At 38.6% G+C, this 22,787-nt stretch overlaps 1 protein-coding gene across 9 annotated transcripts; it reads left to right on the forward strand.

Annotated features, from left to right (window-relative positions):
- Positions 1-1,928: 1,928 nt before the first annotated feature.
- Positions 1,929-22,524, forward strand: LOC104113755 (uncharacterized). Of its 9 annotated transcripts, XM_033660671.2 has the most exons (12): positions 1,929-2,085; positions 2,552-2,657; positions 3,260-3,306; positions 3,428-3,580; positions 3,741-3,796; positions 4,685-4,757; positions 5,337-5,442; positions 5,657-5,788; positions 20,068-20,553; positions 20,660-20,728; positions 20,808-20,880; positions 22,138-22,524. In XM_033660671.2, the coding sequence occupies exons 5-11, from the start codon at positions 3,759-3,761 to the stop codon at positions 20,870-20,872; spliced, it is 969 nt and encodes a 322-aa protein (XP_033516562.1). In that variant the 5' UTR covers positions 1,929-2,085; positions 2,552-2,657; positions 3,260-3,306; positions 3,428-3,580; positions 3,741-3,758; the 3' UTR covers positions 20,873-20,880; positions 22,138-22,524. The 9 variants fall into 9 exon arrangements, with proteins under 9 accessions (XP_033516562.1, XP_033516563.1, XP_009622320.1 ...); XM_033660672.2 differs by lacking the exon at positions 2,552-2,657; XM_033660677.2 differs by lacking the exon at positions 3,741-3,796 and having other exon boundaries at positions 1,930-2,085.
- The last annotated feature ends 263 nt before the right edge of the window (positions 22,525-22,787 follow it).

Genomic DNA, 22,787 nt, shown 5'->3' on the forward strand with positions numbered 1-22,787 from the left:
AGGAAGCCCGTCGATTTTTCTCACGAAGAACAGAGCAATATCACGATCCTCTAGAAAGAGGGGTGAATTTGGTTGAGGGTCACCTGATATTTCTTGCAGAAGTTTACGATGACCGGATCGAGGGGACCCAGCGTGAAAGAATAAGTATAAACACTCAGGGACCCTTCCACGTGGGTGGTAATCGCTTCTTCTGGTGCCGGTATCACAACCTATTTGTCTCCCCAGTTGCAATTTTTCTTCACCTGGTCAAGGAAGTTTTTGGGTATCGAGCACATATATCTCGATATCGACTCGCATCGACCAATGACCGATGAAGGTTTCTCGACCTTAAAGTCGAAATTAATAACACACACCCCGGGAATAAGTTCTTCAGGGTGTGGCTCCACCACTGGTTTCTCGCCGGCGGACCGAGATGAGGAAGCAGTCTCTTTCTGCGGAATAATTTTAGATATTTTGGCCATTTAGTTTTTGTGGGCAAAAAAGAATGGAGACTGAAATATTCGGTGTTTTAGGAAGAACAAGCAAAGAAACGCAAAGACCTGAAGATATGAAGCTTTGAAGCTTTGAATAAGATAAAGAACTATGGAGATTGGAATGAAAAAGATTTGAAAGTGAAAGTTTGAAATAATGAAGAAAGAGGGCTATTTATCAGTTTCACAACGACGATTCAAAACTGGTAGCGGCCGACCGTCGATTGACACGCATTAAATACTTGGAAAACTGTACCGACAAGACATTTCAGTCACTTGTGATGCTTATGTCATGATGATTATTTCATGGTCGAAGGCCCAAATCGTTTATTGTCATTACTCTCCAAAAAATGAGGAGATTATCTTTATACAGTAAAAATCGGGATTGCCCGATTTCGTATGGTTAATCGAGACCGGGGGTGGCAAACCGAGGTTCGATCCCAAGTTATGTTGGATCGTTACATGAATAGATATTGCATAGCTCGTGATTCAGGGATCGAGATCGAGACCAACTAAGGTCGAGACCAAGAAGGATAGAGATCTCGAGATCGAAATAAGCCTGCTAAGTCGAATAACATAAAGTCGAGAAATCCGTGACCGGGCGAGAATTGTGGCGGAGATCTCGGCATGTATCAAGATAAGACCGGTTGATTAGCCAATCAGGAGATTTCCTTCTATATTTAGAATTGTATCATATGTGGAACTCCTCTACTATATAAAGGGGGTTCCAGTCATTTTATAAAAGGGAATCGATGCATATCAAAGCAGTTTATAACATTTTCTTAAGCATTCTTATTCAGTTGTCCAGTTCTTGCTTTTCAATAATATGCTCAGTTGGTTCGAGGGCGACCTAGCTCGAGGGCCAAGGTAGCACGCTACGTTGGTTTGCTTTGCTTTATAGTTAATTTCTAACTTCAATTCTCATATTTCTTAATTTGTGCCAAGTAAAATCATATATTCTTAAAATCACTTATAAATTTAATTGTTATCCGATTTTAAGGGTAAACAATAGATTTCTAATCCCATCAAATATCTATTACTAGTATGAAAATAAGGACAAGGTAAAGAATTTTTATACTACTATTATATTTGAGCATGTTGTACTAAGTAATATTCCTAATTTAAGTTACTAATCCATAGATCATTACTTGTAATTATCTTTAAGTGATTTGGTTGTGCAATATTTTTAAATATATATACAAACTAAACTCAGATGTTACTAATGAACTATTTCATTGCAATTGCTATGCTAATTTTTTCTCCAATAGTAACAATCACAATAAATTTGGTAAAATAGTTTATATAGTGGAGTAGTAAAGAAACAAATGTGTGTCTGTAATATATATTCTCGACCAACAAATTCATAAAAGTTAGTAAAATTATTCTATAATTTGGTAGCAAAGGAAAAATTCTCTTTACCGTTTGTTATTTATTTCCTATTCTAAATTCACGAAGATATTTTCAAAAAGTAATTAATCAGAAAAGGAAAAGAAAAAGATGGAAAATTCAGTAGTGGAGTTACAAGAGGAATAAACACAATCCAACACTTTCCTCAATACTGGGGAACTGCAACCACTTCAATCGGATCAACAACTTCACTCCTTTTTTTCTTCAAGTAAGAAATAATTTCTGAATTTCAACTCAGCTTATGGTTGACTAGCAACGGATTTCAGTTTGTATGTCCAGTTCAACGCTATAAGTTTTCTGGGTTTTTGTTTCTCGGAGTTTTTCTTAGTTCTCGCCGACCCCGACTAGTTTAGTATTAGGAATAGTTGTTATTGTAACTGGGTGGACCGACTGTGGAGTTTAGCTTTGGTTATCCCTTCGAGTTGTTCGACTCTTTGAGCGCTTTCCTAAGAAAGGTTTAGTATTGTCGCTGATCTTACAATCCTAAGGTTGCTGCACTTTCCGTTTGCTCTCTTAGCTCAAGATTAAGAGCCCAATTTTTAAGAAACAATTAGTCTTTATGGCTGGTTGTACAAGTCTAATCCGTTTGGTTTCTACTGTCAGCTCAAATATAAAAAAAGATTAGTTTTTTTTGTGACCCTAAAATGCTGTGCTCTCTGTTTGGTTGCTTACAGCTCAAATGTAAGAAAGAGTTGTCTTTATTGCTGATTTCATAATCATAAGCTGCTACTTTCTCCCTGTGGTTTCTTGGCCAAAGATTATGAGCTCATATATAAGAAGGTATTAGTCTTTATGGTTCTATGTGTAACATTTTTATCTATCATTCCATTCTCTCGGAACAACAAGCCTATATATCTGAATTGTTTGCATTTAGGCACTACAATCCCATCTAATTTCACCTCAATTAACTGTTCTAATGTTGTCTAAATTTCGAGTGCATATGTTTAATCTTACTTCTACTTATCCTAAAATCCTTACTCTCTAGAGTGCTTCTCCATAGTTCAATCCTTTGGTTGACACCCTCGTTTTCATCAATTAGCACAATATCATCAGCAAATAACATACCTCATGGGACCGCATCTTGTATTTTGTTAGTTAGTTCATCCATAACTAGGGTAAATAAGTACGGGTCAACACCGATCCCTTGTGTAAACCCACGGTTATGAGAAACTCTTTTGTATCTCCTACAACTATTCTCACACTAGTATTAGTTACTATTATTTCCAATGCCTCTCTTCATGTGTAATCAGGGTATATGAAGAAAAATATGATGGCATAGCATACTCGGAGTTAGGATCTTTGCTACTCTAGTGATTTGATTTATGTTTTGATTGTCTTGAATATTTAGTAGTGCTGTTTCATTTTGCTTTGCTTTGCTTCAGATTGAGATGGTCTACACCCAATCAATGAGCAATTTTGAGTGCTCTAGGTGCGTTGCTTGATTTTGGTGGGGATAGTTCTATAAACTGATTTTACATTGGATCTTCTAGTGTTTCCTCAGTAAGGTCATTGCCTTGTATGTTTAATGAAGTAATATGGGCTTATAACAGGGTCATGGTCTAAATACAATGGCAGCCACTTGCACGGACATACTTTAACAAAAATCATATCTTGAAGGATATGAAATCAAAAAGCTGTCTTCAAATCCTAGATTAAGGGCCTTACTACAATATCTGAGAGGAACAAAGAAAAACTCTTGATTGGTGAGTAAGGGAAGATCTGTATATAGTTCATAAAGAATTGGTTCATTTGTTTTCTTTTCTTTCTAGTTCATCCACTTCAAGTGCGCTTCTGAAATTTTCTTCAACCAATGTCTGCTAACATCCTTTTGGGTTCATATTTCCCACATCAATGACGCTGTAGTTCCATTCTATCTCTGCCATGGAGGTTTTGACCAAGAGTGGGTGGAACTCGCTAAGGTCTGGACACTCTGAACATTATTTTGTCGATTTTCTTAACCTAAGTGATTTTTTCCTTTTGGTTTCCATCCTCTTCAAGTCATTTTTTCTCAAGATTCCTACAGTTAGCAGCTCATAGGCCTACTATTTTTATATGTTGTTTCCAACATTGATCTGAGGAATAAGTAAGACATAGAGCTGAAAATCATCATAAACATGTTGTCCCTAGAGAGGGTAAATGAGGGAATGAGTGACATTACAAATCTTCCACCTTAGAATGGATCTTTTCCCTGTTTTGGAGCTTTGAGAAGTTCTTGGCTTAAAATAGCAAAATATAGCTCTATTTCTTGCTTTTGCAACTTCTGCAAGTCTGTTTTTGCATGGCGTGTAAGTTATGCTTTTAATTAACCTCCGGGCACAATAGTCTAACGTTTCATTATGCTTCACACGATTAAAACTGTGAGATTACTGGGCTTTCATGCAGTCCTGAATTGAGTAGTAAAAAGTAAAGAGAAATTATAACACACATTATAAGTCTCGTGTAAGGTGGAGTGCTGTATATTCTATTGGTTCTGACAGCAGAGTTCTCAAAGCCCTGTTTCCATCAGGAACATGGCCTGAAGAATCTTTTGCATCACTTGAACTCGTTATGTTTTTATTTCAAATATAGCCACACACCGTTCCTCTCGCCGATGACCTTTTGACTGCATTGGTGTATTCTGCTCCCAGTTCTTCTCTTCCAACTCTCTCCATGCCTATTGAAACATTACATACTGATTCGGAGTCTGTTCTTTCCAAAGTTTAATAATAGGTGCCATTGACTACCTTTTGAGATATACTAAGCGATGATTCACAGAAGCTCTACGGTGTAGACTACTGCTGACAAATTCCATAAATCCTGTATTGCAGTAATTTCTGGTTTGAAGCCGCAAAAATGTCCAGTGGAGATGGAAGAATAGTCTCTTCTGAAGATATACAAATGGTATGCTTTTGATCTTTTTTACCTATTATGATATCTTCATACAGTTCTTTTATAGAAAAAAAGGAAAAAAAGAAGAACTTTTCATGCGATTCTGTTTAAGTATCCATTCTGATCTATTTGAGCCCAGTTCATTCCCCCCCCAAAAAAAAACCTATATCTCCCAATTGTCAATTATTAGGGACTAAGTTGCTGTGAACTACTTATTATTTGATGCCAGAGTGCTCCTTAGCTGCCCAGAAAACTTAATTTGACTGTTTTACAAATATTTCTTTTTCTTCTTTTTCCCAAGGCAACCTTTTCCTTCAATCTGCTTGTTTGTTTGAATTCTTGTTGCTCTTGGGCTTTGACTGGATGAAATACAAGTAACATTATTTCAACCATAGAGATTGGTGTGACACTGAGGAAAACTTTGATTGAAATGATAAGTTAGTTGTTACTGAACTGAATTTTTCTCATTGTCATCTTAAATCGGCTTGTCTAAGTAAGATTATGATGATTGACGGTGTTCCCGAATGAATAATCATGATAGCTGCAAAACTGCAGGGGAAAATATTTATTGAATGTTTAAGCTAATTTCAGGTGCAAAATCGAATAGAGCAGTGTCTTCGGCATTACATGAGTCAGAAAGAAGTTCTGGAAACTCTCTTCATTCAGGACAAGATAGAGCCAGGATTTACGGAACTTGGTATGTTATCTAAATTTCAAGGATCACAGTTTTCCTCCATCTTGGTGTCTTCAACCATTGAAAAATAGCTGAAGTTAGGTTAGTGGTTCCGCAATCTGATAGTTATATAAAGTTGCTGTCATCATTTAGCAGTGTTGCACGTGTGGATTTACCAATTTCACAGGTTATGTGATCATTTCTTACTCTATCATTACAATCATCTCATGGCTTGCAGTTTGGCTGAAACTGGAAGAAGAAAATCAAGAATTTTTCCAGGCGTATCACCTGAAACTGATGGTGAAAGAGCAAATAATGGAATTCAACAGGTTGCTTGCAGAACAGGTTAAGATGACGCATCAATTACCGAGTACAATTCCTTCTCTACCTATGAATAATGGGTATCATATTTATGGATGTGGTCATTTTACCTGGTTGATATTTTGGGAGTGTATTGATTTCTTGTCTATCCTTGAACATCTTAGCTCATTTCTGCTTTAAGACTTTGAGACTCTCCTACAGGTCTAGCTTTTCAATACTTTTGCAACAACAACAACAACGACAGACCCAGTGTAATCCCACAAGTGGGGTCTGGGTGAAGGTAGTGTGTACGCAGACCTTACCGCTACCTTGTGAAGGTAGAGAGGCAGTTTCCGACTTTTCAATACTTTTGCACTTGAGAAAAATTATTTGTTGAAAGCATTAGCAAATAGCAATTTTCTACTAAGCTGGAAACTTCAGTATTAAACAGATGCCTAATCCCAGTGCCTAAGTTTTAATCATTGTCAGGTCGTTAATGTTTCATATATGAGGGTACTGCGAGGGAGAGGGGGCTAGTGAAGCCAAGAGGGACCAATATTTCATCTATAATTATAGTGTTACTCAGAAAAATGAGTGAATTCTACTCTTACGGAAATAAGAGAAGGGGAGGGTGACCTACATGTATAGTATACCTATTCCAAATGCACCAGTTTGGTTGAGTTATATACTTCTCCCACATGGGTTGTGTAAAGGCTTCTAAAGGAGTTTATATAGGTTTTGGGCTATTCAACTCATTGCCTTTTAAGGTTTTGGGTTAGATGCTCAGATTCTTCATATGGTATCAGAGCCAACCTTTGGCAAGTCCATTTCACTTGTAAATTAAGTTTATGTGTGGACTCAAAATTAGGTGACACGCGCAAGAGAACGTGTTGTCCCATATGGATTTTATAAGGTCTTCCAAAGAGGGTTTATCAAGGCCTCGGGTTACTCAAATTAAGGTGGCTTGTTTCACATGGATAGTGAGCAATGAAGCTTGCCACACACTTGAAAACTTGCAAAAGAGAGGTATCAGTTTAACCATCAGATGTTTTCTCTGCGGGATACAAGCAGAAAGTACTAGTCAGTTGTTTTTGCATTGTCAAGTGACTGCTTAACTGTGGCTGCTTTTCTTGAATATGATTGGGTTGAAGTGGGTTATGCCAAGGTCCACGACTGATTATGAAAGGTTACAACAACACATTCTTAGTGCTGGATTTTTAAATTTACCTTACCTTTTCAAGAAAAGGTCTTGGGTTACTCCACCAATGGCCTAACGTTTTGGGTGCTCAAATTCTTTTGAACTAATAAACATTTTTCTTTTCCTTTCACATCCCGAACAATGTAATGTTTTTTTGAGATGGTAAAATATCCAATATATTAATAAATCATCAGCACAATTTTGTATTGGAACCAAGATTACATCAAGAAGAACTAGGACAAAAACAAAAATTAAACTTCCTTGTTCTTCTTACAAGGAGCCTAAGACTTCTATGATTGAATCCTGGTCATCTATATATTCTGCTTTACACTAAAAACTAAAAAGAAGAATGCAATTCATTTTGATCTTCTGTACAGGGCTACTTTTATTTCTTCAAAACACCTTGCATTCCTCTCCTTCCAAATTGTCCACCAAATGGCTGCTGGGACAATTTTCCATCTATCTTTGTTAGATGTAGAGCTCCCCTCGTGTTCCAGCTAGACAAAAGTTCATAGGTTCTTCCTGTCATTGTCCATCGGATGCCCCTGATGTTCATGAACAACTCCCACAACTGTCTTGTCACTCTACAATGTAGAAACATATGGCTAATTGTCTCTGCATCTTGGCCACACAAATAACATCTAGAACAGATTGATAACCCTCTTTTCATGAGGTTTTCTTGAGTGAGTACTGTTTCTTTAGCCACCAACCAAGTAAAGCATGCCACTTTATATGGTATTTTGACTTTCCAGATATGCTTCCAAGGCCATAGGCTGAGTTGAGATCCTACCCGATTCAGATTTTTATAAGCTGATCCTACAGTAAACCTCCCGCTGCTATGTTTCTGCCATACTAGAGTATCTTCCGCTTCTTGTAATCCTCTGCATTGTTCCAAAGTATTGTAAAATTCAATTATTGTAGTTAGTTCCCAGTCTTATCTTCTGAATATCAAGTTCCATCCTTCAATACCCCATAACTCCTTAACTGTTGCCCCTTGTTGCTAATTCAGAGTAAAAATATCAGGGAACAAATTCTTCAAACTTTCAATTCCTAGCCAGTTGTCCTCCCAAAATAACGTTTTCCTTCCATCCCTCACATTAAGACTTAAGTCATGAAAAAGGTTTGGCCACAAGTTCCGGATTGATCTTCATAGACTAATTCCATAAGGGTTCTTCACCTCTTTGGTCATCCAAAACCCTTCTTTTCCATATTTTGCCTTTATCACCTTGCCCCACAGTGTTTGTTCTTCCTTAGGAAATCTCCATAACCACTTCATCAATAGACATTTGTTCTGCTTCCTAAGATTTCTGATTCCTAATCCACCTTTTCGTTTACTAATAGTCAGCTTCTTCCCGTTAACTAGGTGAAATTCTTTATTTCCATGCCATAAAAAGTTCCTTCCCAGAGCCTCCTATCTATTTTCTACACTTACAGGTAGAGGAAATAAAGACATCATGTAGGTAGGGAGAGCATCTAGCACAGAATTAATAAGTACTAGTCTACCTCCCAGAGAAATATACTGTGTTTTCCATCTAGCTAGCTTTTTCTCACATCTTTCCAGATTTCTTTGGATTTGCTTTTTGCTCCCAAAGGCATTCCCAGATAGATAGTTGGAATTGTGCCAATTTCTCCTCCCAAGATATTTGTCAGCATTTGAATATTAGGCACCTCATTAACCGGGAAAATCTGACTCTTTCTCCAGTTAATGTGAAGACCAGAGATAGCTTCAAAGAGGATGAGGATAATCCTGAGGTACTTTACTTGACTCTCTTCTATTCCACAAAAAATAAAAAATAAGGGTATCATCTGTATATTGTAAGTGAGTTATTTCTAACCTCTCATTTTGGTTATTTGCAACATTGAATCCCTTAATCCACCCATTACTGTGAGCAGTCTTCAACATATTGTTTAAACCTTCCATAGCCAGTGTGAAAAGGAAAGGTGAAAGAGGGTGTCTCATTGGAGATTCATTAATCAAAATAGAGAACCTAACAATACTGATACAGAATTTCATCCAGCTGATCCACTTCCTTCCAAACCCCATCTTGTGGAGAATTCACAGGAGGAAATTCCAATTGACATGATCATACGCTTTCTCGATATCTAGCTTGCACATTATTCCTGGCTTCTTCTCCTTAATCCTAGAGTGTATACATTCATTAGCAATCAATACAACATCTGTGATTTGTCTCCCTTTAATGAAAGCCATCTGGTGTGAATCAACTAGTTTGTGCATTACTTTCTTAAGTCTTTCAGTGAGAATTTTAGAAATCAACTTGTATATGCTTCCTATTAAGCTAATAGGCCTGAAATCTCTTAGCTCCTTTGCTCCTTTCTTTTTAGGAATCAGAGTCACATAGGTTGCATTAAAGCTTTTCTCAAACATCTCCTTAGAATGAAAGTTATGAATAGTTGCCATGATGTCTGTCTTCACCACCTCCCAGCATTTGATGAAGAATCCTATAGTGTACCCATCTGGTCCAGGGGTTTTGTCTATTGCACACAATTTCAAACAGTGTAAGACCTCTTATTCTTCAAAATGATTATGCAAAGCTTGTTGTTCTTCTTCTGAGATTGTAGGGCAATTGGTCATGCTGCAGGTAGGTCTCCAACCCTCCGTCTCTGAATACAACTTAAGATAAAGTCAGTTATCTCTTTTTTAATAGCTTCAGGCTCTTCAATGATCAGCCCTTCCACTATCAGGTGTCAATAGTATTGTTCCTCTTATGCGCATTAGCAATTGTTTGGAAAAACTTAGTGTTCTTGTCTCCCTGTTTGAGCCATAATACTCTGGATCTTTGCCTCCATGCTATTTCTTCCTTTCTTGCATACTCTTCAAATTCCATGAAGAGTCTAGCTTTCCTGGCCCTTTCCTCCTGATTTAGGTCCCTTTGTTGTTGAATAACATCCAATTCAGTTATTTGATTCAGTATAACAGCTTTCTCCCTCTCCAGATTGCCATAGCTACTAAGACTCCACTCTTTCAGCTTTCCTTTAAGTGCTTTGAGTTTGCAAGCAAGGATATAGTCGGGTTTTCCTTCTATCTCAAGGGAAGTCCACCAATCTTGAACTCTGGCAGTGAAACCTGCAGTCTCCAACCACCAATTTTCAAACTTGAAATAGGACTTAGTTTGCTCCCAATTCCCACATTGCAAGACTAAAGGGGTGTGATCACCAGACTCTAGGAAGAATCTCCTGCCTGATGTTCCTGAAACACTCACTCCATTCCACTGATATGAGAAATCTATCAATTCTCGAGGATGTCTCATGTCTGCTCCCACTGGCCCATGTGTAATTTCCCCCTTCCATCTAAAGGTCAATCAGCTCCATATCCTCATTAAAGTCTGAAAATTCTGTCATTGCTCTAGTGAATCTAGTGCAATTTCTTTTTTCAGAGGGAAATCTGATTATGTTGAATCTCCGGCAACCACCCAGGGTCCAAGAAAGAGACCCCTTACAGCCCCAATCTCCCACCACACTTCCTGCCTTTCTCTATCACAATTTGGAGCATATACCCCTGTCATATGCCAACTAAAATCTTGGGTTTGTGACTCAAACCTGCAGGTTAGAGAATAAGAGCCTGTAGTTATCACCTCCCCCTTCCATACTCTACTATCCCATAACATTAAAATACCCCCCTAGTACCACTAGCCTCCAATTGCATAAACCTAATTCCCCTGTTACCCCATAGTTGATAAACCACCTCTTCTATATCTCCTTCTAATTTTGTCTCCTGAAAGCAGAAAATATCAGCTTTCCATTTGGTAATCAGGCTACCAACCACCCGCTCTTCTTTCTACGGTTCAATCCCCTCACATTCCAAGAAATAATCTTGATATTCATGGATCCACAATTGAGGTTTCTTTCCCCCTGTTCCTTGCCCCAGTGCTTTTGAATTTCATGCCAGAGATCAAACCTTTGAGCTCATTGTTGCATTTTCTCTTGGGAATCTCCATGTTACTGACTTCTGCTTGTTGTTTCTTATTTTGCCTGCATCTATCAATTTTCATGAATATGGCCAAAGTTTCCTTTTCGCATTCTTGAAATTCAACTCCAAATTGCTTGCTAAGTTTCAAAATGTTTTGATGGACCCATAAAGATGAATCCAACTCCCCCTTTCTCCTCTTCTTGCACATGTATCTTTAAAGGTTCTGCCTCCTCAACAGACCAAAGATTAGTCTATGTTGTATCAAACATTTGCATGTTGCTTCTATCTTCCCCTGCCTCAAATTGAGTGGCCTCACCTTCAATGTTGGTCATAGCATCTTCAAAATCATCAGTCTCTTCGTGAATGACCATCTGATTAAGTGACTGAATTTGAGATGGAGTAGTTTCTCTCTCTTCGTTTTCTGTTTCTGCAGAGATTGGAGAAATATCATGAATAAAAGTGTTTGCCTCTATTTCCACCAATATTGGGTCTAATGTATTAGAGGAAGGCATAATGTTATGGGCTATTAGTAAAATTTGGGCCTCATTAAATAAAAATGAGCCCAAATTTTCTCCTTGCTCCTTGCCTTTTTTTAAGTGTTGTTGGGCTGGTCCATGACCCATATTCTTCTTGGCCTTATTCTCAGGCCCACATACACCCTTTCCCAGATCACTTATACAATTTAAAATGGGAACAGTAATGGAGGTTCCCATGTGCCCTCCCATGTCTAAAGTACAGCTGTGGCTATCACCTCTGGCTATCACCTCTGTCAGAATAGGGCTCTTTTGCCCACTGGTTTGAACCAAACCCCCTCCTTCATCTTCTCCGGCTGAAACCCTCGTCGGCGATTCGCACCAAAAGGGGATAGTAAAATCTAAACCCTTATCTGATATCGTCACCTCCTTCGGAACATCACCCCCATCTCCTTTGATTTCTCGCCCGTTTCAAATGATTTTTAACAAAAGTTTCCTCCTTTGTTTCCAGCCAACCTCCACAGTGATCTCCGATGGCTCTGAAAATGTTTTCAGTCCAGAAGTGCAACGACAGACCTATGGCTCTAATTCATGTCCATTCTTTTTTTTGTTGGAAGGAGCAGCAACCGGCAGTCGGCGACCACCATTCTAGAAGGATTTTTACTTGGTTCCATCTCCATTCTCCTTGAAGAATGTGTTCCGCCATGTGTTTGTTTGGAAACTGGAAGAGAAATCCGGATTCACCCATCTCGTACACATCGATTCCAAAAGCATTTTTCCAGGAGCTTACCGACCACCTTCGAATATCAGTGAGAGTAGGTTTCTCAGCCAGTCCTACGTCGAAGCTACCGGCAACACATCTGCCCAATAGACCTTCATCATCATTTACAACACCACCGGAAATCAATATTTTGTTGTTAGGGCCCTTTGTAATATGAACTTCATTGGACTCCTTCGTCTTCCATTTGCTGGCTTTGACAGACTCTGTATATGAAAATTTGGGGTCTATCTTCCTGGCCCCATTTGTCATAAAGGCTCCTCTATCTGCATTAATGAATCTCGTGATCTTTAATGCAATATCATGCCATCCCGAATTTAATGCAACTTCAGGAATAATAGTTACGGATCTTTTGTCGCCTTGGACTGAAACAATGCTTATAAATCTTCCAAACTTGTTGTTCTTCCGGGAGCCAAAAAGGATTGAATATTTCTCTTTGAATTTCCATTTCCTTACATGTGTACCAACATCTCTGGAGGCCTCCTGAAGAACAAAGCATAGCCATTCCATGGATTTTCAGCTGAAGGTTGTTCTACGCATCAGATTACGGCTTCTTTCCTCCCATTCGAACTAAGTTTCTACCCTAGACTTGAGTCTTGTGATATCATAAGATTTAAAACCTGCAGCAAAATAAATCCTATTTTCCCCCATAAAGAAACAAAAGTAGTTTTAGGATTAATCACTGATGAATGAGTAAAAATAAAACTCTGAAAAAGGATGCTAGAAACTATTAGATCATGCCGGAAAAGAAGTGGTCTTTTCTAGCCTCGAAAAGTGTGCCTGAGAGTAATTCATTGTCTTAACAAATTTTCCTTCTTCCGAACAATGTAATGTACTGCTCAGAGAATTCATCTTTTCATGTTAGTATCTGGGATAATTTGGTGTAAAAGTAGGAACGTTATATATAGTGGCTTAGGGTGGTAAGGGTCGGGTTGAATTTGGGAATCATACAGTTTTTGTTTGTTAGCACAGTTCATAATTGGCTTAATTATATTATTATAGTGAAAATTTTCAACTTCCATTCAATCGACAGAATGCTCTCAGGCACTTACCCCGAGGCATTTCTCTTTCATGAATCCTAGGATTGTACCACCACCCTCCAAGAGACAAGCCTATCGCGACCAAAACCCAGCTAGAATCTCCGGCGTACGACCACCCACGCGCCCTCACGCACGGCCCAGTTCCGGCGACTCCTTTGCCACGCGCCGGTGCGTGAGCCATATCCCGGCCAGATCTCACTTTTTCTTTTTCAGACAGCCCCACCGCAAGGCTGTTACGAGCATTCCCGTCCAAGAAAATCCTAATTTCGACGTCTTTTACTATTTTCCGGTGTACCTTCTCATCGGAATCCTCTTTTTCTTTCTTAAAACCCAGTGTTCACCCACTGTGATCACTGATTAAAACTCATTTTGTTCTGTTTTTTAGTTAAAGTCCTCTGCTCATCCATCCTGCAATGAGGGAGGATAACATCGTCTATTTTGCAGTGAGCTTCAACTCATATGACATTGTTAGATGCTCATCCAATGCTGAAGAATGGTATGAATGGACAGAACGAGGTCGAAATCTCATTAGAAGATCTACTTTCAGCAGGAAGACGATGGTGTGGTTGTGCGAAAAATTAAAGGAAGCATCGAAGATGAAGGGAAACTATGCTAAAAGATGGAAAACCAAGGAACATTACTCAGAAATATTCTGTGCGAGGCACTACAACAAACATGGTCGTTATATAACCATCATTAGGGTCCAAGGCAGGGGGAGGTCAGTTATTATTGTTCCAGAAGTAGCATTCAATTCGGGTTGGTTAGATATTGCAGCAAAAATCGAAAGGTTCATTAACAGCGGGGTACGGAGGAATGTCATTAATGCTCCCAAAATCATTGAGGAAGGTCTTCTTTACTCAAACACAGTCAGAAATCATAAATGAGCAAGCAGAGAAATGAATGAAGCGGCGATCCAACCAGAAGGAGACATTATTCGCATCTCAGGTGATCTAACACATAACGATTTGCTAGGCAGGTGCTTGGTTGGGTTCATCACAGAAGAAAATTCCGAAATTGCAACTCTATCGGAAATTCGCAGATGGGCATCTAGTTCTTGGAAACAAGCACATGGAACCAATATCTATGAGATGGATCAGAATCGGTTTCTCTTCGAATTCTCTTCGAAATTAATTGCTGACCATGTTCTGAGTAGCGACTGGTACTGGAAGAAACACAAAGTTAACCTTCAATGATGGGCTCCGACGGTGAGATCAGTTCCAAGCAATAAGACGATGAACCATGCATGGATTAGGCTAGTAGGACTTCCGTTACATCTATGGTCCCAAAAAGTATTCAAAGAAGTTGGGAGTTTTGTGGTGGCTGGATTCAAACTGAGGAAGAGACGGAGCTAAAAAATCACTTGAAATGGGCAAGAATAAAGGTTAGAGGAGATGGATCCGTAGTACCAAAAGCAGTGAAGGTAGAATTTGAAGGGGTAGTCTTCGAAATCCAGATCTGGTGTGAAGCTCCGGTGAGAACGTACACCGGTGCAAATGGTGAAGAAAGTCGCCCGTACCGGCGGGTAATAGAGGACAAGCAGAGACCAGGGGGATGGGCTCAATGTTATACAGTTCTGACAGGGCACGTGGGGAGTTCGAAATAGGTACAACCTATCCCTAAAAACTCACATGACCAGTCACGTGACTCTTTAGTCACAACTAAAAAGGCTGCCCAGCAATGTAATTTAAAGGAATTGGGCCCAGATTTTTTGACCCAATTTATATTTGAAGAAAAGGCATTTAAAGTGCCCAATACAAAGCCCAGGCCAAATCCTTTTAATGAAGAAGTTACAAGTCTACACTTTGAATCTTCTATGGGAAATCAAATAACCACTTGCGCAGTGGATCCCAGTGACAACAAAATCAATAACAATACAGAATAAGATGAAGAAAAGAGGGACGATGATGGAGAAAAGGAGAATCAACAAGAATCTATCCATGGGGATAATGCTATGTCGATTATTGCTGAGCACGAAGGGAAGGGAGACGAATCAGAAGATTACAATAACATGCACATGCAATCAAAACAATCTGATATGTTTGTGGATTGGGCAATTGAAGAAGCAGTGCCGCTAAACCATCAAAGCTTAGAGGTAGAAGAAGACCTAGAATATGAGGCATCGATTTGGGTGCATCAGAATATCATCAGATTGAGCAAAGAGTTTGGGGTGGATTTTAACGGGTGTGAGAGAGAAGCACTGGAGCTTTTCATGAAAATTGATAACAAAAGGCATGCAAACAAAGGGAAAGAAGTTACACAGGTGACACAGACTCCAAATAAGAAGGGTTTCAAAGAGCTGAAAAGTCTGGATATTGGAAGTAATTTCAAGAGCAATGGAACCAGGAGTAGAGGGGGATGCAACATCAGTCATAGCCAATGTTAGTGAATATTATATCATGGAATGTTAGGGGACTTAATAGCGTTAGACAAAAGGAGATTGATTAAAAGTTTGATACTCAGTTGGAAGGCAGAGATTTTTTGTTTCCAAGAATCTAAAATAGAAGGGGATATCAGGGAGATAGTAAAGGAATTATGGGGTGATAGATGGGTGAAATTTGCACAACTAGAAGCTAGTGGGACTAGAGGGGGTATTGTAGTAATATGCGATGGTAGAATATGGAAGGGGGAAGTTTGTTGTGTGGGAGCACATACAATTACTTGTAAATTTTTAGGTAAGACTCAGGAATACACATGGAATCTTTCAGCCGTGTATGCTCCTAATGACAGAAGAGAAAGGGAGTAAGTTTGGTGGGAGCTGGCAGGTGCAAGAGGCCTCTTTAATGGGCCTTGAGTGGTATGCGGGGACTTCAATACTGTAAGGTTCCCATCAGAGAAGAAGAATTGCTCCAGATTCACAAGAGCTATGACTGAGTTCTCTAATTTTATTGAAGACATGGAACTGGTAGACACCTAACTATCAGGGGGTGAATACACATGGAGAAAAGGTGACAGGCATGTAATAGCAGCTAGACTGGATAGGTTCTTGATTTCTGCTGACTGGAATGAAGATTTTAGAAACATAAAACAATCATTGCTTCATAGAGTTACTTCAGACCATTCACCACTGATGCTTCAATGCGGTAGTTGGGATCCAGTCAAATCATACTTTAAGTTTGAAAACTGGTGGCTGCAGACTGAAGGATTCAAAGATAGAGTACAAGAATGGTGGAACTCTTTAACTTGTGAAGGAAGGCCTGATTTCATCCTTGCTTTCAAACTTAAAGCCTTGAAGGCAAAGCTCAAAGAATGGAGCAAAACTCTCAAAGGCAACTTAGCACTGCAGAAAGCAAGCATCCTCAACCAACTTGCAGAGCTGGAAGAGTTACATGACCAAAGGAGCTTCACAGAGGAGGAAATATTTACAAAAACGTCCTTGTCCATGGAGTTTGAGGTGATTGCAAACCATGAAGAAGTAGCATGGAGACAGAGGTCCAGGGCCCTCTGATTAAAAGAGGGAGACATGAACACTAAGTTCTTCCACAGAAAAGCTAATGCTCACAGGAGATATAACAATATTAATCAGTTGATAGTAGAAGGGGAATCTCTGCAGAATCCAGAAGATATCAAGAGGGAGGTTATCAGATTTTACAAAAACCTCTACACAGAAGAAGAGGAGTGGAGGCCACTAGGTTCCATCAGAAACAGTCAGATGATTACACCAGAAGATAACTTAATGCTACAGAGCCCATTTTGAAGAACATGAGCTATGAGAAAGTGTAAAGGCATGTGCTGAAGACAAAGCACCTGGCCCAGATGGATTCTCAATGGCCTTCTTCACTAATTGCTGGGAAGTGGTTAAAAGGGAAGTGGTAGCAGCTGTTCAAAACTTCTATGACCAAGGAATATTTGAAAGGAGCCTTAATGCTACTTTTGTGGCTTTGATTCCTAAGAAGGTGGGGGCCAAAGAATTGAGAGACTTCAGGCCTATCAGTTTGATAGGCAGTATATACAAGATTATATCCAAGTTATTGACTGAGAGGCTCAAGAAGGTGGTCAACAAACTGGTGGATTCTCAACAGATGACATTCATAAGAGGCAGACCGATTATGGATGCTGTCCTAATTGCCAATGAATGCATTGACACAAGGAAAATAAGCAAGGAACCTGGGATATTATGCAAGCTGGACATAGAGAAAGCATATGATCATTTGAACTGGAATTTTCTTCTAGAAACCCTCAGGAAAATGGGTTTTGGTGGAAGATGGATTAACTGGATAAAATTCTGCATTTCTACTGTGAGCTTCTCAGTACTCATTAATGGAGCACCGACTGGTTTTTTTCCTTCTCATAGGGGTCTGAGACAAGGGGATCCCCTTTCCCCTTTCCTATTCATTATTGCCATGGAAGGATTGAATGATATGTTGAAAGAGCTCAGACAAATAATTGGATAAGGGGCTTCAATGTGAATTGTAGGGCTGATAGCAACATGATGATTTCCCACTTGCAGTATGCTGATGACACCTTGGTGTTTTGTGAAGCTGATAGAGAACAACTGAAAGTATTAAGGGTGATCTTCATTCTTTTTGAAGCCACTTCTGGGCTACACATAAATTGGCACAAAAGCTTCGTTTATCCAGTCAACGAGGTAATGGAGCTACAAAGTCTTGCTGATATTCTTGGTGGGAATGCAGGTGAATTACCTACTGTATGTTTGGGGATGCCATCGGGAGCCAAGAGCAAATCAAAAGGAATTTGGAATGGTGTGCTGGAGAAATGTGAAAAGAAGCTAGCAAATTGGAAGAATCAATATCTATCTATGGGGGTAGACTAATCTTGATTAACTCTGTACTTGATGCCATGCCTACTTATATGATGTCTCTATTCCCAATTCCAGCCAATGTAGTGAAAAGAATTGATGCACTAAGAAGAAATTTCTTATGGGAAGGCAACAGTGAGAAGAAGTTCCATTTGGTTAAATGGAATTCTCTTACTACTAGCAAGAAGACCGGGATTGTGAATCAAAAACCTGAGAGTCCAGAATCATAATTTGATGATAAGTGGCTATGGAAATTTGCGGCAGATGAGCAATCACTATGGAGAGAGGTCGTTAGGGAAAAGTATGGAATGGAAGGAAAATGGACAACCAAACTAGTGAGAAGACCATATGGTGTCAGTTTGTGGAAGTCAATTAGGAATTTGTGGCCAAAAGTGATTAAGAAGTCCAGATTCAAAGTAGGAAATGGTATGAAGATTTCCTTGTGGGATGACAATTGGCTAGGCCAAGGCCCTTTGAAGCTACTTTTTCCTGACATATATACTTTGAATCAACAGCAACAAGCAACACTAGATGAGGCATGGACTAATCAAGGTTGGAATCTTACCTTCAGAAGACTCCTAAATGATTGGGAGATTGACAGAGTAATAGAGTTTTACAATACTTTGGAGCTATTAAGTAAAATCAATTCTAATCAAGATCTCATCATACGGCAAGAGAATAGGTAGGGGAAGTTTTCTGTTAAGTCTGCTTATAAGGAATTCAACCTGTCTAATAACCAGGTTGGATGTTGGCCATGGAAGATGATATGGAAAGTAAAAATCCCTTACAAGGTTGCTTGCTTTACATGGTTACTAGCAAAAGAAGCGGTTCTAACACAAGATAATCTAATCAAGAGAGGTTTTCACTTGTGCTCTAGATGTTACTTATGTGGAGAGGAGGAGGAGACAATTAGTCATCTCTTTTTGCATTGCAAATTCACTGTTCAAATATGGAGAATTTTTATCAGTTTTAGGGGAATTATATGGGCAATGCCGGGAAGAATTCTTGATGTTCTAGCTTGCTGGATTAAAGAGGGCTACCTTTCTAGTTATAAAGAGAGATGGAGAATTGTCCCAGCTTGCGTATGGTGGACAATCTGGGAAGAGAGAAATTAGAGATGTTTTGAAGACAAATCCAGTAACATTGAGAAGACGAAGATGAAATGTCTAGCTCTTTTCTATTTTTGGTGTAAAGGAAAGTTTTTGGAGGATCATGAATCCATTTTTGATGTGCTAGATTCCTTGTGAGAAAACCAAGGATTATAAGTGTTTTAATTTTCTTTTGGGCACTCATTTTGTAATTATGGGTGACTTCACAAAGTTAGTGAAGTCTATATATTAATATACAGATATGTTACCTTCTCAAAAAAAATAAAAAAAATTGGCTTGCTGAGTCTGGATTTTTTATTGCATTTCATGAGCTATTCAAATTCCAAGTCAGGATTTTCACTTGTTGCACCCTTATCTAATGAGTCAGGATTCTATAATGTCTTCATCAAAAGCATAGACCTGATTAAATGTTTTCGGTAGTTTCTCCATGTTAACTTTTTTGTTTATAAAGTAAATGGTATAGGGACTTTGTTTGAGCTAGAGGGGAAGGTCAATGGTGCCGGTTACCTGGAGGTTACATATTATGTGGGGTGTGTGTGTGCGGAGGATGAGGTTATACCTGCTAGAGGGGAGGATCGTTTCAAGAAGAATCTTTGATTATACCTGAAGAACTCTAATTGCTCGTCCCATTTTCTTTTCTTCCTTGTATCTACAGAAAGCTTGCTTCCTAATCTGGTAATTCACCAGAAATGCAGAAAGCAGTCAGGAAGTGATGTATTTAGCTTGTTATGTCCTGCGATACCTCTGCTGATCCACTGAGTTTACTATTATTCAAAACTCTGATAGCAACATGTGGAATTTTGAGCAGCTGTTTGTGTGTCAATTGTTTCAATATTGTGTGCAACAAGCATAGAGAGTATTGTTCTCTACTGGAGTGGACTGCTGCTGTTCCTGTCTAAACATACCAAGTTGATTTCTTTAATATATAAGATTAAAACATATCCAAGTTGATGTCCATTGTTTATGTGCTTTTTTTTGCTTATTTGTGCTGCTAAATGTGTTCTCACAAAACCTGCATTTAAGTAGCTGTCTCCTTCTAATGTTAAACTATTCCCGCCTTACTACAGTTCACCAAAATTTGGCTAGCCGTGCTGTAGAAAATGTTGGATATACTTCAAAGCCTGAACACATGCATGAGTCAATTCCTACCAGTTTACCCAACACTTTCAGTAATTGCAGCTCGGCAGTTCTTTCCTGCATGCAACCAGCAGATGATGTTTCTGCACAAAGCAGGAAGATTAATGTTACTCCAAATATCTTGTTGGCCCAACCCTCGAATATGGGGATGAGACAAACAATGGAGGGAAAGATTATTAAGACAGAACCAAACTATGCTAACAATTCTCATTTCAATATTGGTGCTCATAGCAGTTTCTTGGAGTCACGTTCTGCACTGGGTGGTGCATCTATTTTGCCATTTAATAGCATGCAGTTGAAGTCACAACCTCTCAACAGACTTCCAGATGCTGACACCACTTCATTTGGATTTTTAGGGGAAATTCCTCAAAATTTTGGTCTCTCAGGCTTGTCAACTGACTTCTCTAATAGTTCTGGTAAGTCTACTTCTCCTGCCCTTTGTAACTTTTCCAGTCATTTTTTTTTGTTTCCATTTTCCAAGTTCTGGGTCTAATCATCTTGATCTCTTCCCACCATGTTCAGATATACTAGAGAGCTACTCCAGGACTTCCTTTCTAGCAACAGACACAGGAAACTTGCTTGATCCAAATGGTAGGTACAGCATCAAGGTCAGATTACTGGTATTTTGTTTATTGTTTTGGGTAACTAATGCTGCATGTCTTGCTTTCAGGAGACATTGAGAGGTTAACCAATGCATCAGATAGCTTGCAATATGAAGGTTTTGCTGGCGATTGATTCTATTGGTAACCTTTTTCCATCTCTTAGATTGCGAATATAGAATTTACTTCGGGTCTCAGGTGGTATTTTGTGTCCATTGGGCACGAAAGCGCCCGTGATATGTTCTAAGATACCTTTGCTGCTTTTTGGGGATTGCATGCGGTTCTATTTCCTGAAGAGTGAACAATTGAGCTTTAGCATTTTGCCTCTTACAATATGTGTCCTTTTTTTATTTGGGTTCTTTTTACAGTAGGGCTCTGTTAAGTAACTTAGTATCTAATTAGGAAATATTGTAGTAAGAAATTGAAAGGAAAAATATCAAAAAAGAGATTCTAGGTGACATTGTTCTGCCATGAGGCCAATGATGGTTATTTTGGGAAAATCATCTGCAAGTTTCCACAACTTAAATTTCAGGTTGAACGAAGCGGTCATAAGACTCCACTCTAGCTAAATTATATACAAATGAAAACTTGAGGCAAAAATTAAGATAAACCATTTAGTCATCAATTAGGAGGACATAAATTAACATCCCAATAAGCTACCTTTACTTCCATGGAATATTCATTTCCACCTTGCTTTATGATTCGTTTTCCTAAAAGTTTTATATAAAGGAGCTACAGACAAAACTGAAAAGTAAGTCAAAGAAGAAAGATTATAGAGTATAAACAGTTATATCGTATTAATTTTACTTATTTGAAAGGCATCTGAAATAATCTCATAGATTAACAGAAAGAAACAAATGCAGAAGGATGATTATTTTCATGGTAAGAAGATGCACAGGTATATAAATCGATTCAATTGAATTAAAAAGGGCTGTGGTTCAACAGTAAAGGTAGTACAATGCATGATGTATCATAGGTGCACGTCACGAATTCTAATCCTGCTGGTGAACCAAGTCTGGTCTATTTAAGTGGAGAGGGGTAGAGTGGCCTAGTATCCACTGAGTTACGGAACTGCAAACAACAAATCTCACTTCTAAAAAAAAAAATGGGTTAAACGTTTATTACATGTAATGATTGGCTAAAATTAGGCCGCGCAATTTAAAGAACACTACCTGTGTTGCATGATAATAAGAGAATTAGCTATGTCTGAACAGAATTTCGGTTACATTCATAGATGACTACAAAGATTTTTTGTTAGAATCTTTTTTTTTTGGTTTGGGCGGGGGGAGTTGGTTGGTTGAGGAGGTGGGGATACTACTTTAGTATTACTTCTACTTCACTGTAATCCTTTCATTTGTGAGAGTTCTGTATAATTGATTCATTTTTATGTTTTTGCTGCAGATCCAGCCTCATGCGTTCAGGACAATAATTTTTGTAAATGCTTTTGAAGTGGTTCAGGATTTTTCACTTTTAATATTATGGATTGAGGCTGTCGGATATTATAATCTAAAATGATTAGTTTCATGAACATGCTTGTACAAAGTTGAATGTGAGTTAGCTGGTTGATACTTAAGCAAGTGATAGTATAGATGTCATTCAATGCCCATTACAGCCTTAGTTATGACTTGATTTTAATGGTAATAGTGAAGTAGATGTGCACGGTGGACTAGAAAAGTTCCACCATTTGCTTTCGTTGTTTGGATGATGAAGGTATAGTACTAGTTAAAATATACTATTACTTATTCGCTTCTTATTCGAAAATGAAATTTGGTCATTGTATTTTCTGAATCCATGATTCATTGGCCTATTAAGGTTTCCAAAACAAATCTAATTGAGTCAGATATGCTGGATTTAGTCAAATATAAATACTGTAGAACATCCATCTTTGCAAATATTCAGCAAAAATAGAGTCTACAGATTTTTAGTTAGCTGAATTTAATTAATGATAGTCATCAGGTAACGTCACTTAAGAGTTCAGAAGATGCCTGATTTTCTACATTGTCTATTTGATGAGGATACTATGTTTAATTTATCAATGTAGATTGGATGTC

This window comes from Nicotiana tomentosiformis, chromosome 12, assembly GCF_000390325.3.
Source record: "Nicotiana tomentosiformis chromosome 12, ASM39032v3, whole genome shotgun sequence".
Lineage (NCBI taxonomy): Eukaryota > Viridiplantae > Streptophyta > Magnoliopsida > Solanales > Solanaceae > Nicotiana > Nicotiana tomentosiformis.

What these genes read in the sequence shown, in the direction of transcription:
- LOC104113755 (XM_009624025.4), top strand. Translation starts at nt 3,266, where the DNA reads ATGGTCTACACCCAATCAATGAGCAATTTTGAGTGCTCTAG. An exon ending in AGCAATTTTGAGTGCTCTAG is followed by an intron (nt 3,307 to 4,684) that starts GTGCGTTGCTTG and finishes CCTGTATTGCAG; the next exon opens with TAATTTCTGGTTTGAAGCCG. An exon ending in CTTCTGAAGATATACAAATG is followed by an intron (nt 4,758 to 5,336) that starts GTATGCTTTTGA and finishes AGCTAATTTCAG; the next exon opens with GTGCAAAATCGAATAGAGCA.